Here is a 14,012-nt window from a genome sequence, read left to right as displayed (position 1 = left end):
TCATCAGGTACAGTAGAATCTTATCTTTAAAGAAAATCTAAATGTGCAGATCTGATCGGCTTAACCGTATGTTTTTGTCTCTGTAATGTCTGCTAGAAATATAGAAACTGCAGCATCGAACTCCGTGTGTAGAGTTGTGCAGGGAGGAAATAAAGCCAAGCCCCTTTTGCTCTATAATGACTCGTCAGTTTCTCCACACTGCAGCCTCCCTCTGCAGATCCACAAATCAACACACCCTTTACTGCGGGCTTCTCCTGTCTGCCTTTTAAGTGGCAAACACATTCTATCTTGACCAGCAGACCCCGGTTTTTGTGCAGTGTCATGGCACGCACGCATTAACTCGCTGTGTTTCCAGGGTTGGAAGACTTCTGCATCAGTCATTAGTTCAGATAAAAAGACTTTCTGACAGATTTCTCCTTTCATCCAAAGACGTGCCTCGTATTAACGAGACCATGTCACCTTCATCTCCATCATCAGATTAAGTTTGTCATCATATCGTCACACCACGTAAATGTTATCAAGTCAATTTTGTCACATGAACCCAGGTAGGTAGGGAAATCAAAGTGTTGCAAACCGATCTCAGAACAGTTTGTGTTCTTCACAGACAGTTTTAGCCTTTAGGTGTTAAACTGTCCCTGCACTGTCACAGTCCTCACTTTTGCTCTCATCTCTCACAAGTTTGCACACGGCTAGCTACACACACAACACATAGTTTATCTGTTTGCTGTTCCACTGCTGCTTTTCCCTGAGCTGAACCTTTTCTTTTGTGAAAGTGTTGTTTTTGAAAAGCTTTCCTGTGTTTTCGCTTACCTGAGGAGTGTTTGATTTAATTTCCAGGTCCTCGGAAACGAAGTGGAAATTCTGGCTTTCAAACTGAGATAAATCCAGCACTCCTCGCTTCCCCTGTCCCCCAAAAACGTGAAGCAATATTTTTTTTTTGGGGGGTCATTTACTTTGCCTTGTATTGACCTCAGTTTGCTGGCTTTATTTGAGTGTGTGTAGCATCAGTGTTTGGCTTGCGTCTGTGATGTGACCGTGTGTGAGCACCTCATGTTACTGTGTTGCTGCTTTGTTCCGATGCTGCTGCATCAGTAACAAGCACAACAATACGAGAAACTCTTAAAGGCAGTGCTGCTTTAAGAGGAGTATGTTGTTTTGAAAATGAGTGTTGATGCATTGAACTGGACATTTAATAGTAGGTTTAAATGCAGGCTGTTTTAAGTTTCAACTCGATGTTTTTCAGTTACATTGCATGTTTTCCAAATGCTCTGGTAAGTCATATTTTTATTTTCTTGATCACTCATTAAAGGAAAATAGAATTTATTTTCTTTTGTCCAGATCAGTGTGAGCACTCTTAATAGTCGTTCCCCCCATTGGTAAATGACTGACTTGCAGTATTAAATTCATTTCTAATGCATACATTGTATTTATTCTCTATAAGCTCCAAGGATGCCTTTCTCCCCTGACTATCCTGCATCTCATCACTCCTGAATCTACCCCAGTAGGCTTGTAAAGTCTCTCTTCTTGGACTTATTTCCCTGTATGACAACTGCTCAATGAACTGCCTGTTCTACTGTTGTGCTCCATACATCCATGTCTTCATGGAGTATTGGTCATTGTGGAAATAAAGCACAAAGGGAGACACACTGAGGCCCTATTTGTTACAGCTTGATATTTCCATGTGTGTTATCAAAGGCATTTTTGCCTTAAGATCATACTTGGCAAGTCACGCTGATGATGTAATGCTGCTTTTGTGAAACTCAGCCCAGAATCTGTTGAACGCAAACGGGGGTTCACATTTTCAAATCCCCTTTTAGACTATTGGAAACTATCCCTTCACTGTAGTTTTGTAGTCAAATGACATTGTTGTTCACATGTCAAAATAGGGCCTCAGACAAGCCTGGAAACTGGGTGACCTAAAGGTTGGAGTCTCCATTACCCCTGATCTTTTCTCACTTGCCCTCCGCCGCTCTCTTCCAGGCTCCATTTCGTCCCCGGGGTGGCGCAGAGGCTCTGTGACTCCCCGGATCACCGCCATCCCATGCCCGGGCTGTCAGCACGACATCGACCTCGGCGAGCGCGGCATCAGCATGCTGTTTCGTAACTTCACCCTGGAGAGCATCGTCGAGCGCTACCGCCAGGCGGCCCGGGCTGCCGTCGCAATCATGTGTAACATCTGTAAGCCTCCGCAGCAGCAGGAGGCCACAAAGAGCTGCATGGACTGTAAGGCCAGCTACTGTAACGAGTGCTTCAAACTGCACCACCCATGGGGAACACCGAAAGCTCAGCACGAGTATGTTGGTCCCACCACCAATTTTAGGCCCAAGGCAAGTATCACTACCTGAAGAAAGGTTTAACTTTGCCCGATCTGTTTTTTTCCATAAAGACATCCAAACAACACTTACATTGAGTTGGACTATGAACCCCAAGAGATAACTTGTGACATGAGTCAAAAATAAACATGAGCTTTCATAGATTTTTGAATTGCTCTAGTCTTTAAATTATTTAATTAAAGGGATTTTTAAGGCATCAGATGTTTGTGAATTATAGAAATGTAAATCTGTGTTGGTTCTGGTGAAACATTGCTGCTCAAGAAGTGTTAAAATCATTATTCTCACAATAGAAATATTCACACTTTTAGACAATCTAGTCATAATATATGGAGAGTTTATAATTAATCTTATGGCACTTGTCTCTTCTTCCTGTAAAGGTTTGTCAGTTTATTGTTTCATTTTTTATGTGGAAAATACCTTTGTCTATTAAATGGAAACATGCTGTTCGAATGAGGATCCTGGCACTAAAAAAGTGCTGAATTTAAATTCTATTTTTAGACTCTCCAGGAAATGGCTCACCGAGCTGTCTAGATGATTTTTTTTTTAAGTTTGGGTCATCTTCCTGTTTCACTTAAATGTCCGCTTTTGATCACAGAAGTTCTAGTTGCATTATAAAACAGTAAGACGTGTTTGTTTTGTCTCTGGATTAACTTCCTGTTCTGTCAAATATTTCAGGTGCTCATGTGCCCAGAGCACGAGATGGAGAAGGTGAACATGTACTGTGAGGTCTGCAAACGACCAGTGTGTCACTTGTGCAAGCTGGGAGGATCCCACGCCAACCACAAAGTCACATCCATGAGCAGTGCCTACAAGATCCTGAAGGTAACACATTCACACACTATGAAACGTTGGATGAAGATGGCTTTGGCTGCTTTTATGTTGGTGGCTGGTGCAAAACAACACTGACTTACTGATGGCAAAGATTAGAATGAGCTTGTTCAACAGTAGCGTTGTGTTCAAGGCTTAACAAAAAGAATCAATCTTTAACCTGTGGTGTTGAAAAATAAGCAAATACAGAAGTGTAAAAAACTGCAGTTCCTTGAGTGTTCACTTAAGGCTTGCTGCTTAAACCAAAGTACCCTAAATCCATTGTTTAAGACGTGCACACATTTGCATAATAAGGGGCGTGTCTGCACTGACTGACAGGTAGGTGAGTTGTCCATTTTTTTTCCCCAGGAGGCTTAAGGCCCACCCCAGCTCCATCTCATGTGCTGTTTATAATATTAATTTTAAAGTAACTTAGAGTAAGCAATCCAATTTGGCAACCACCATCTCTTGACTTCAAAACGCTTCTTCAGAAACCGGAGGGTGACATCATTGAAGCTACGTCCCTGTTTTATATAGTCTATGGAATCACTGCTTTAGGACAAATAATTAATATATCTGTAGCTTACTTTTACACAAAATGTAAAAGGCTAGTTTGATTCAACAGGGTTCAATCATTTTGATAACTAGTTACTTCAGTGGGAGAAGAGTTGGGTCTTAGTTTATTTTTGTTGCACCGTACCTCCCATTGACTGGTCCCTGAATCTCTCATCTCCTGCTGTAATATTGATACCTGATGTCTACCTGTGCTGGCCTGCATTAGACTGCAGATATCAATCCCTTTTTGTTTGAAACCCTACTCTGCCAAACCCTCAAGCCTAATTAGTCCTGCTTGTAATCATCAGATTTTATTCCACTCAGTAGATTAATTTCTGTCGGTCTGATTGTTTGGTTTCTCTGCTGTGGAGAAATATCTTCAGATCTGTTTAAGGACTGTTTGCTTGCTATGCAATTCAAATCTTTTACAGTATAGATGAAATTAAATGTATATTGAACTTGTTGGCATGGGAACCACAGTTTGTTTAGACTTGGATGCTTGCAGCTTTTAGCAAGTCATGGTCGAATCGGAGAAATTCAATCTGCTGGTTTGTGTTGACAAAAACACTGCGCTGCTCTTTAATATTTAATGAGACACTTTGTTCCACGTGATTTAGTGTGTATTGTATCTTCACATTGTTGAAGACGTCTCAAATGTCCTGAACAGTCCCTGAACCCTTTGTCAGGCAGGAAGCGAGTTAGGTTTCAGTTGCTTTGGACATAAATGCTCGATCATATCACTGTACTGAAGTGAATGTTGTTTTGACATGCTGCTCCCAGTGAAAAAAAAACCCTTGGCACTGCATTTAGGGTCATACACGTTGATTTGGATCTTCCAGAATATCAGTCAGTATATCTTGCACAGATTGAAGACACAACATAGCAGCAGAGATCTTGAGTTATTCAATGAAATCTTTTCAAGCAATGTCCAAAACGGCTTCCTCAACCTTAGGATCCATGTTTTTCAGCTGCTTAAGTGAGTCTGTTTTGTCTTTTTGTTGAGCCAACATGGAGGCACACAGGAGGTGATGTGAGGGAAGGAGCCTTGTCCTGTCAGAGCAGCCAAACGTTACCATTTTTTGTGAACTGTGTACCAGCTGATGCTTTGGAATGTGAGCGCCAAATCCCACTATATTCCTTGAAATAGCGCACGTTTTAATCTTTTTTACTTTTCTGGTGTTAAGCTGGTTTCACATGATAAAACATGCGCCCACCAGGAGGTAGAGCACAGAGCAAAGTGACACATGCAGAGGCCAAGGAATAAATCCTGTTCTTCAAATTTCAAGACAAATTGCAGTCACAGCCGTATTGTTCACATATTTCGTGTTTTGTGAAGCACAGAGTACGACTTCTTAAATCTCCCCTGCTCATATGTGTCACTCATGTCTGCCTGAGTCATGGCTCTGCACTTTCAGAGGTCAGTGGCAAGCAAGGTCAAAGTTGAATGACTGATCTTCCAGGGCAGTGCCAGGAGGATATATAAGTGGACCAATAACGACAACTTCCTGCAGTATATGCCAAACAAAGTTCTGAGCAAAGAATATACATTGTGATGAAATTTCAAAAAGATTTTCCCAGTTTAGCCGATTGGTGACTTTCGGTATATCAGTGATAAACTTGACTGAGGCCAAAGAAAAAACATTTTCCCTTTATGACCAGCATAACAAGAGATGAGTGGTAGAACAGTATCAGGTGTTAATGAAAACATCATAAGTGAGATGTATAAAACATGGACGTGGTCTAATCACATGGGAGAGATCTGAAGAGATGTTTTGAAGCCCAACGAGGGCCGTTGCCATATTGGTAAAGGCTGACTCCACCTTACTTTTGGTCAAACTTCAGACAAAGAGAGCGAAGAGGTGGAGCTGAGGATTGCCTTCAGACTCCTGGCAAAAAAAAAAAATGCATCCACCTGTCAGTTAACTCAACCACACCCCTAATTATGCAAATTAAAGCTTCAATATAATAAAAACACAATGAGTTGTGGAATAAACACCCTGTGGAGCGTGTAGGAAAACAGAAACGAGCTATAATGTCTTTTGTACCAAGCGAACAGGTTTGTTCCTGCTATTAAAAAAAAAAAAGGTCTATTTAGTAAGGGACCTGGTTGGGATGCTTTCGTTTTGCAGCCAGCCTCAAGTGGACACATGAGAAACTGTAGTTTTTCTATACTTCCTCATCAGCTTCTTTATTCAGCACCGGAGGTTGTCACATGGCACAAGCACCGTGTCCACGTCTTAATAATAAATCCATGCATGCAAAACACCAAGTTCAGTACTTCTGCCTGGATGTGTTGTTGTACTTTTCTTAGAGGAAAGTGAATCTCCCAGCGCAGAGCAGTTTTCTGTTTCATGATTACATGGTGTTAAGCTCATCAGTAACAGTTATTTTATTTGTCTACCCAGTTCTGTGTTCGTGGATGGACCTGATCCGGTGTTTCAAAAAATGTATGAAACTGTGTGTAATGGCTGCTGGTCTTTTCTCTCATCAGGAGAAGCTGGCCAAGAGTATCCATTACCTGATCAGCAAAGAGGACCAGGTCAGGACTCAGATTACTGAGCTTGATCTGCTCATCAATCAGACGGAGGTGAGAGAGAGCTGACTCACCCTGCAGCGACTTCAGAATCTGTTTTCCACTCTACTCTTAACGTTTACAGCATGCTCTGCACACTTTCCCTTTGATTGAAACTTATAACGTTTGATTTTTCCTCTTTTCAATGTTTTATATTCTGTTTATTTATGAAAAGGTTTAGTATCGCATTTTGTAATCAGTAAATTTATGTTTATTTTCCTAATTTTAGGCGTAATCCCCTGTCTTTAACTTCCTGCTCTTCCTTCTCTAAAAATGTATCTTAACAAATCTGAATTGAGCTTTATGCCAACATGGTAAACCAAACCTCTGATAGGGCTTGCCTTGAAAGTGATATGTTAATTTGAGAAGGCAGAATACCTCGACACACATATTTCCTTTTTAGAAGATGAATACGTATACAGTTAGCACAGAACCAGTCTGTGAAGAAGAAAAATAATTACACATTGTCTGTGTGCGAATAAGGAAGGTCTCTGAACAAACAGTATGCAAACCACACAAACAAGGAAACACAGGATTTGCGTGCAGGTTTCCCTCATGCTTACGTCCGAGTTTCAGTCTCTCAGTTTGTTCCTCTTTGACTGTGACGTTATTCCACCCACACTTTTGGTCCTGTGTTAAAGGAGTGTGTGTGACTGATTTTGTTTGTGGTGCTTTCTGGTTTAAAACACTTTTATCATTAACATTTATCTTTCTCTTCGTATTCTTAAGTTGTGTGATGTGAACTGTTGAGCTCCTTCTTTGAATATTACAAGAAAAGTACAGTGACAGTTTGTATCTGCCTTTTGTTAAACCAAATTTTGTCCACAACAGATGACAACAGCAACTTAAGACACATTTGTTTCAACTTGCTTTTGATTAATCTGTCTTGTCTATTGTTGAGGTTTCTGTTCTTTGCTTTCTCTGTTTGTTTCTCCTCCTTTTGTAAAACACTTTGTGACTCTGCTCTTGAAATGTGTTATATAAATAAAAGTTATTATTATTATTATGATGTTCTGTGGCTGATTTTGTTAAAATTTTCTGAAATCATGACGTTATTATCTTTTTTTGATGTGAAGGAAAATGGTCAGCTAGCAGAGCGACAAGCCAATGAACACTTTGAGCGACTGTTTGAGACCCTGCAGGAGAGGAAATCTGAGATGTTGCGATCCATCGAACAATCCCGAAACAGACGCCTTGAACAACTCAAGGGGCAGGTATGAGACCCATTCCTGTTCAGGGTCCATTACACACATGCATGCATCATAAACTCATCATATTCTTACCTGTAGAAAAACAAATCATGCCTCATTCTGTCTGATAAGTGTTTGTAAGAGGGTATGTCCATTTAAAAAAAATAGTTTACAAATTATCAGTTTAATAAAAAGCCACCTGTTTAAATGATCAGAATTACAAAATGCTGAATAATCATGCCTTTATGAAATGATGTCACAGGTGGAGGAGTACCAGGGCATGCTGGAGAACAGCGGTCTCGTGGGCTACGCTCAGGAGGTGCTGAAGGAGACGGATCAGTCCTGTTTTGTACAGACCGCAAAGCAGCTACACACCAGGTAAAACTGGCGTTACATATTACCATTTCACTTCAATAAGAAGTAACACTGTTGTGTCGATGAACGAGTTATTTAGAGGATTTTTTACAGAAAATGTTAAGATATTTTTTTGCGGTGTGGTTATGAGAACACACAGCAGGTACAGGTATTTATTTTTCACCTTACTCAACTGGAACCGCTGATTGTATATAAAGATGGAGAATGTGTCTCCACCCCCTCCTATTGTACGAAAGTGAAGCAAAAATACTTCATTTTCCATAAGATAGTTTTTCAGGCATTTTGATCTTTTATTGGCGAGAACAAATATAAAGATACTGGAAATGTGGGGAGCGAGATCGGGGGATGACCTGTATCAAACTATGTCAGGATCAGAAGTCAAACTTGCGACCAATGTGATGAGGACTGTAACCTTCGTACGTGAGGGTTCTGTGCCTGACGCCCAGCAACCTCCATCGGACCGTGTTGCCCCCCCAAACCACCGCCGTCCTCATTCATGCACGGCCTGCTCCGACCTCCACCTCAGCGGCAAGGAAGTGTGGACAAAAGGAACGCGAGGGATACAAAGGAGAAATCCTTGTGAAATACTATCCCATATGCTCTTTTGTAAAGCGTCTCGAGATACCACTAGTTATGAGTTTGTGCTATACATATAATAATTGATTTGTGCTCGCCAAACTTAGTTAAACCGCCGCCCTCACCAAAGCTTGAAACATCAATTCAGTTAGTAAGTCTCTACTTCTCAGTGGCAATTTGAAGTCATTTATAAGAGTGGCCAAACAGCACACTTAAGCGTCTCTCTGATGTTGAAGTTGCCCTCCGTCATCTTAAAGAAGTTTAAAGCAGGCCTGAAAGGAATCAGTATTCACACATTTCACCACTAAATCTTGGCTGTGAACTGCAGTAAACTTTCAAATGAATAAATAAGCAGCTTGTTAATGGTCACTAGATCTATTGTATTCATATTAAAAATTAAAAAAAAACAGAAGCTGTTTAACATCACAGATTAAAGTCGGCTCTGACTCATTTTGTTTCGCCTACGCAAAGGGAAGGGTCAGTGATGTCGTCTCGTTTCCCAGTGGATTTCATAAACGGGATCTGTTCTGTTTTATTTCTGTGTTGAGAGCATCAATCTGATTATGTGTTTGGGTGACTGGAGTTTGTCAGGAACCCATAAAGCCACGTGAAGGGATGACTAATCTCAAGAGCGATTAAGGAAAGTCTTCAGTAAACTCTGTGGAGCATCTTAAAGTGTCTTCTGCTCTAAGCTTTCTAATTGATCTTCATTAAAAGCTTTGGATTATCACTAAACCTTTCACTCTCTGAAGCATGATACTTTGGACTGTTACACTCTGTCGACCCAAACATGAGTTTTTATCTCCTTTCAATAGTGAAGGTTAATTCATCAGGGCTGGTAACATTTTTAATGTAGTTAAACATAGCAGATATAATAAAGGGGGAAAAGGCCTTTATCTGGTGAACTTGGAGAAATGATTTATTGCTGAAGATTGTATCATGTTGTGTCTGTCTGTTATGTTTTTTTTCAGGATCCAGAGGGCCACAGAGTCTCTGAGGACTTTCCACCCTTCAGCTGATCCCTGCTTTGATGAGTTTGTGCTCGACACATCCAGAGAAGAAAATCTGATCAAAGAGATGTGCTTTGGTGGAGGTACGACCTGTTTTACCGTATATTATGAATACGGCTCAATTAGTTTATGTGACAGTAAAAAAAAAAAAAGACATTTTTTTCTTCCTCAGTTTTAATAAAAATAGAAATGAGAATCATCAGTCATGAATCATTTTCACAAGTGTGAATTTGATTTAAATGGGGCTGGGTATCACCACTTATTGCCTGATTTGATTCTGATTTACAAGATCACGATTCAATTCAATTCCCCATTCGATATCTGAGGAGCCAGTGCAGCCTGAAACAGACGTCACAGCCTGCTCACAGCACGGAAATACGCAATAAGAACTGATTTGAATGGATGGATGGGAAAGGGAATGTAGCTTATTAAAAAAATCGATCTGTGGATTTTATGAATGGATATCCGATCACTCAAATGAAAATCGATTTAAATCAGAAAAAGGGGCCGGGTTTGAAAAAATCAAAAAAGGTTTTTTAAATATCATGTTCTATATGTTGCTACACAATTATTTAGGGTTGTTTGGTCAGCAATCAAAGCAATTCTAGATTATTTGTTTAAGCCTTTTATTCCAACAAGTTTGCTTTGTTAGCTTCTTGAGCTTTTTAGCTAACAAAACTTTAGGCTAATAATTTATTTTATTTCTTTTGGTTTACTATTTCACCTGTTACTGTTTCATCTTTGTTTAAAGTTTGGCTCAAAGACTAAAATAGTTAGCCAACAATCTCATCCATTTCTTTAAGCTGTTGAAATAATTTGCTGAACTGGTTCAACCTTTTTAGCCAATATTTAAGCTAATGATTTCAGCTACTTCTAGGCTAACTATTTGAACTGTCGACTGTTAGCTTAAAGGCTAAAATAGTAAGCTAACTATTTAATCTATTTCTTTCGCCACTGTTTCATGTTTGCCAAACATTTTCATCCTTTTCGTTACAGCTAACATTAAAGCTAACAAGTTCAGCAATTTAACAAATATTTGAGCTTATTACGCGCAGCTAATCGTTTAAACTGTTAAGTCATTCGTCTATTTTAGCTTATAAGTTGAACCGTAAATAATTACTTTTGGCAAATAATTTTTAAAGATTACGTCATATTTCAGGTAACTACTTCAGCTGCTTATCAAATCCATTTGTACCTGATTATGTCAGTCCTTTATGACAGGTGGCAAAGCGAGCGCTTGATAAACTTGATATGTTGGAGACAGTTGATTCCATTAAAAACAAATTGTTTTGCACAATCAGTTTTTATTACTCTGGCAACTCCAGAAAGTTTGTGAGTCATTGCTCTAGATGACAGAGAACGCAGTCAAAATTACACCAAACATATACAAGCTTATTGAAACGGTTTAGAAACAGCAGTTTGTTCTCACCTGTCCATCACGTGCACAGCCGTGTGAACTGTGCTGTGCTAAGAGGTCAGAGGTCATCTGTCGGACTCCCAAGTTGGATAAACAATCCTGGAAATGCCCAAAGGGGTTTTTGCTGCTTCGCTAAGCTTTTTTTTTTTCTGGTCCGCTGAATTGCAAAGGCTTGTTAGGGAATTATTTTTTTCTCAAGGGTTATTACTGACATGATGTTTTGAGACACAAAAATAGGTGCAAAATAAAGAAGTTAACAGGGCTATCTAGTAAATCAAAGCACAGCACTGAACTTGTGATTCTCATTCACATAGAGACTCGCATAGATCATATCCGTCATGAAAGCAAATGATGAATGTTTCCAAGAGCAAAGATCAAAACTGTGCAGATTACTTAGCATTGGCAAAGCTGATTTAATACAGAAGTCTAATAAAAAACTCAAGACCAGAAGCTGAGTAAGAGCCTTGCAAAGTGGCACCCTTCATGGATCATGGAGCAGCTGGACCGTTGTGTTTCATCATCAGATTAAGCCGCTGAAATAATATGTAGCTGGAGATGTGTGCACGCACGCTGCTATTATGTGCACGGTTAATGAACCTCATTGCATCAACCGCAGCAGAGTGCGGTGATTATTTTGGTTGCACCTTGCTCTTATTCCTGCTGTGACTGCGTGATGATAGGACTGGAAACGAGACAGACTGAATACGTCAGAGTGATGGTTCGTCACATTTGGCTGCGGCTGGCTGAGAGCCGTTAGTGAGGCTCGAGTCCAACCTGTCAACATTATGTGTGTCAGTGAGTCGCAGATAGTGACGCTTAGTTGTGACTGTTCTTTCAGTTGCGGCAGGCGAGACGCAGCTGATGATGCCCGAGGTTTGGAGCATCCTAGGGGGGAAAGAAAAAAGCTGAATATGATTAGCTGTTTAGTATTAGTACAATGTGAGGTGTTTTGTTTTTGAATGCACTGGCTTAAACCACAGCTGCCACTCAAATACAATGAACAACATGTCTGTCAAGCTGGTGCAGCAAAACAACTGACAGTTGTCTGAGCGACTGTTGATGACAAACAAAGCTGTGTTCAACAGGAGGCTGTGTCTTCGGGCTTTTGTTGTTAGACGGGAAAGCAGCCTTGTTAGTTTGTTTAAAGTCAGTGATGTGAGATTTATCTCAGGCTACAGCTGGCTGCATCCAAATGTATGATTGACTGACCCTATGACTCATCAAGTGTAGAAACAGTTGGATAACCATAAAGATAATTAGAGTTGAGCTCATGACTTTATAAAGGAAATATGTTACAAATATGTTTTGTTCAAGAGCATTGGATATTTACCGAGAAATAATATGCATGATTTACGCTGCAAGTAGAAACTTGAGGAGTAGTTTGTTTTGAAAAGATATTTTTTTTACTGAAGGAAATCTGAACGTTTGAACTTCTTGGGAAGTCACTGTATATCACATACATAAAGCACAAGAAAGATAGAATAATAATTGAAATGAGGGAGTTTGCAAAATATAGCAAGTGGAACATAAACTTTGCAAAGACAGCCACGCAATTCTTCTTTAAAACACTGCACTGGATGATTTTTATTGAAGTGTTTAATCTGCAATCTTTTCTTTCTAGATAAACACAAATCAATAAAAGAAGTGACATGATGAATGTTCAGACTGTTCTGTAACCCTCTCATGAGAGGATGTGGGCTTCTCCAATCAGATGTTCCCTAAATGAGTAACTCCTGCTTCCTTTTTGGAAAGTGCAGCATGTAGTGCTAAGGAGGCGGTCATATTGATGTGTGACCAGTGGGGGTTGATGACGCTCTCAGTCTGAGTTCACAGAAGGCATTTCTACGACGCAGTAATTTAATTTAAATCTTGGCAGACGATGCAGCGTTGAGGAACCACTGTAGTGTCTCAGCATGTCGCCCCTTAAGCTCTTGTGGTATACATCCATTATACAGGACACTGAAACACATTGACAGTGGAGTTAAGGAGCTGCAGGCTGAATTTCTTATTTTTATTCAAGTGTTGACTACAATGTAGTCATCTTATGTGATGCTCGGTCTTTTACATTGACCTTGGGCTGTTACATTTAGATAGTTCATGTTTTTCTCAACATTATTTACTTTACACAGCAGCCTCTGCCATCAGGGTGTGAACGTGTAGGTGTGACCTGCGGTGTAAAAGCGCTCTGAGTAGTCTGAAGACTCAAAGTGTTATACAAGCTCAAGTCCATTTAATATTTAGCATAATAAAGATATCACCTCAGGTCTCAGAGAGAAGGTCTATTGTTCCACATTTAAAGATTTTAACAGTTTCTCTCCAGTCACAAATTGTTGGACATTATTTTAATTTCTAAATGCCTATTTGTGGTCATCTTCAAAATGAAGTGTCCTAAAAATGTCAGGCTGAGAACACGTCTCTCTTAACTCTTAAAGATATTACAGCACAGGCTAAGTAGCTTTTGGGCAGATTTGAAGACGACCGGTCTTCTCACATTTCTGTAAGAGGACTGAGGGAGCAGAGAAATTGAAATAGACACAAGACAAAGCAGTTCCCTGCAGAGCAGCTTGGCATCGCTACTGTCTGTCTGGCTGCAGCCTTCACTGTACGTGATCAATAGTGCTTTTTTTTCGGAGTCGCTGAACTCGGGTGACTGCTGCCTGCTGGGATGGATGGCTCCGTGCCTGGTTTGGTTTTTCCCTGTTGGTCCATCTGTTGGAATCAGGGTGAAAACAAAATCCTATTGGTTAGTGTAGCGGCTCGTTAGTGTCTCAAACAATGCCTTCATCTGATTTACACCGGAGTGCCACCCATCCAACACGAGGAAGAGATGGGTGTTGGTAAATTTAAAGAGGAAACAATGACCTGGGTTTGACGTTTATGGAATGACAGCTTATTCATAAGGATCACATCGCAATCTGGTAAATAGACAGAACTCTAAGAGGTCAGAATTGACAATTTTCTCAATTAATTCTCCTATAAAGTGCCATGAAAGTAAAATTCAAGCATACAAATGGCAGAAAGACTGGTTGTGTTTTTTATTCCGCACGAGTTAATCAAATAAAAAACATTATGTTTTTGGTCATAAAGTGTGTAAATGTTATTAAATTTGAATGTGCATGAGGCACAAAGAGGACAAGAGCTCGTGAAGGAGCTCATGTGCCTGGCAAAACCCCCCCC

The 14,012-nt window shown here is 40.1% G+C and overlaps 2 protein-coding genes across 9 annotated transcripts in view; both read left to right on the top strand.

The window, feature by feature from the left end:
- pggt1b (protein geranylgeranyltransferase type I, beta subunit) overlaps positions 1-14,012 on the top strand; it is a 265,152-nt gene that overhangs the window by 42,752 nt on the left and 208,388 nt on the right. The window lies entirely within an intron of this gene.
- trim36 (tripartite motif containing 36) overlaps positions 1-14,012 on the top strand; it is a 37,612-nt gene that overhangs the window by 13,726 nt on the left and 9,874 nt on the right. For 7 of the 8 annotated variants that reach the window (XM_061038826.1, XM_061038823.1, XM_061038827.1 and 4 more), the window contains 6 exons: positions 1,981-2,327; positions 3,009-3,155; positions 6,187-6,282; positions 7,344-7,481; positions 7,720-7,835; positions 9,380-9,501. In XM_061038826.1, coding sequence (XP_060894809.1) covers positions 1,981-2,327; positions 3,009-3,155; positions 6,187-6,282; positions 7,344-7,481; positions 7,720-7,835; positions 9,380-9,501 — 966 coding nt within the window. Of the gene's footprint in view, positions 1-724; positions 919-1,980; positions 2,328-3,008; positions 3,156-6,186; positions 6,283-7,343; positions 7,482-7,719; positions 7,836-9,379; positions 9,502-14,012 lie in introns of those variants that run through there. The other variant, XM_061038829.1, reaches the window with a different exon arrangement.

Source organism: Labrus mixtus, chromosome 5 (assembly GCF_963584025.1).
Source record: "Labrus mixtus chromosome 5, fLabMix1.1, whole genome shotgun sequence".
Lineage (NCBI taxonomy): Eukaryota > Metazoa > Chordata > Actinopteri > Labriformes > Labridae > Labrus > Labrus mixtus.
This window is presented reverse-complemented; position numbering and strand designations above follow the sequence as displayed.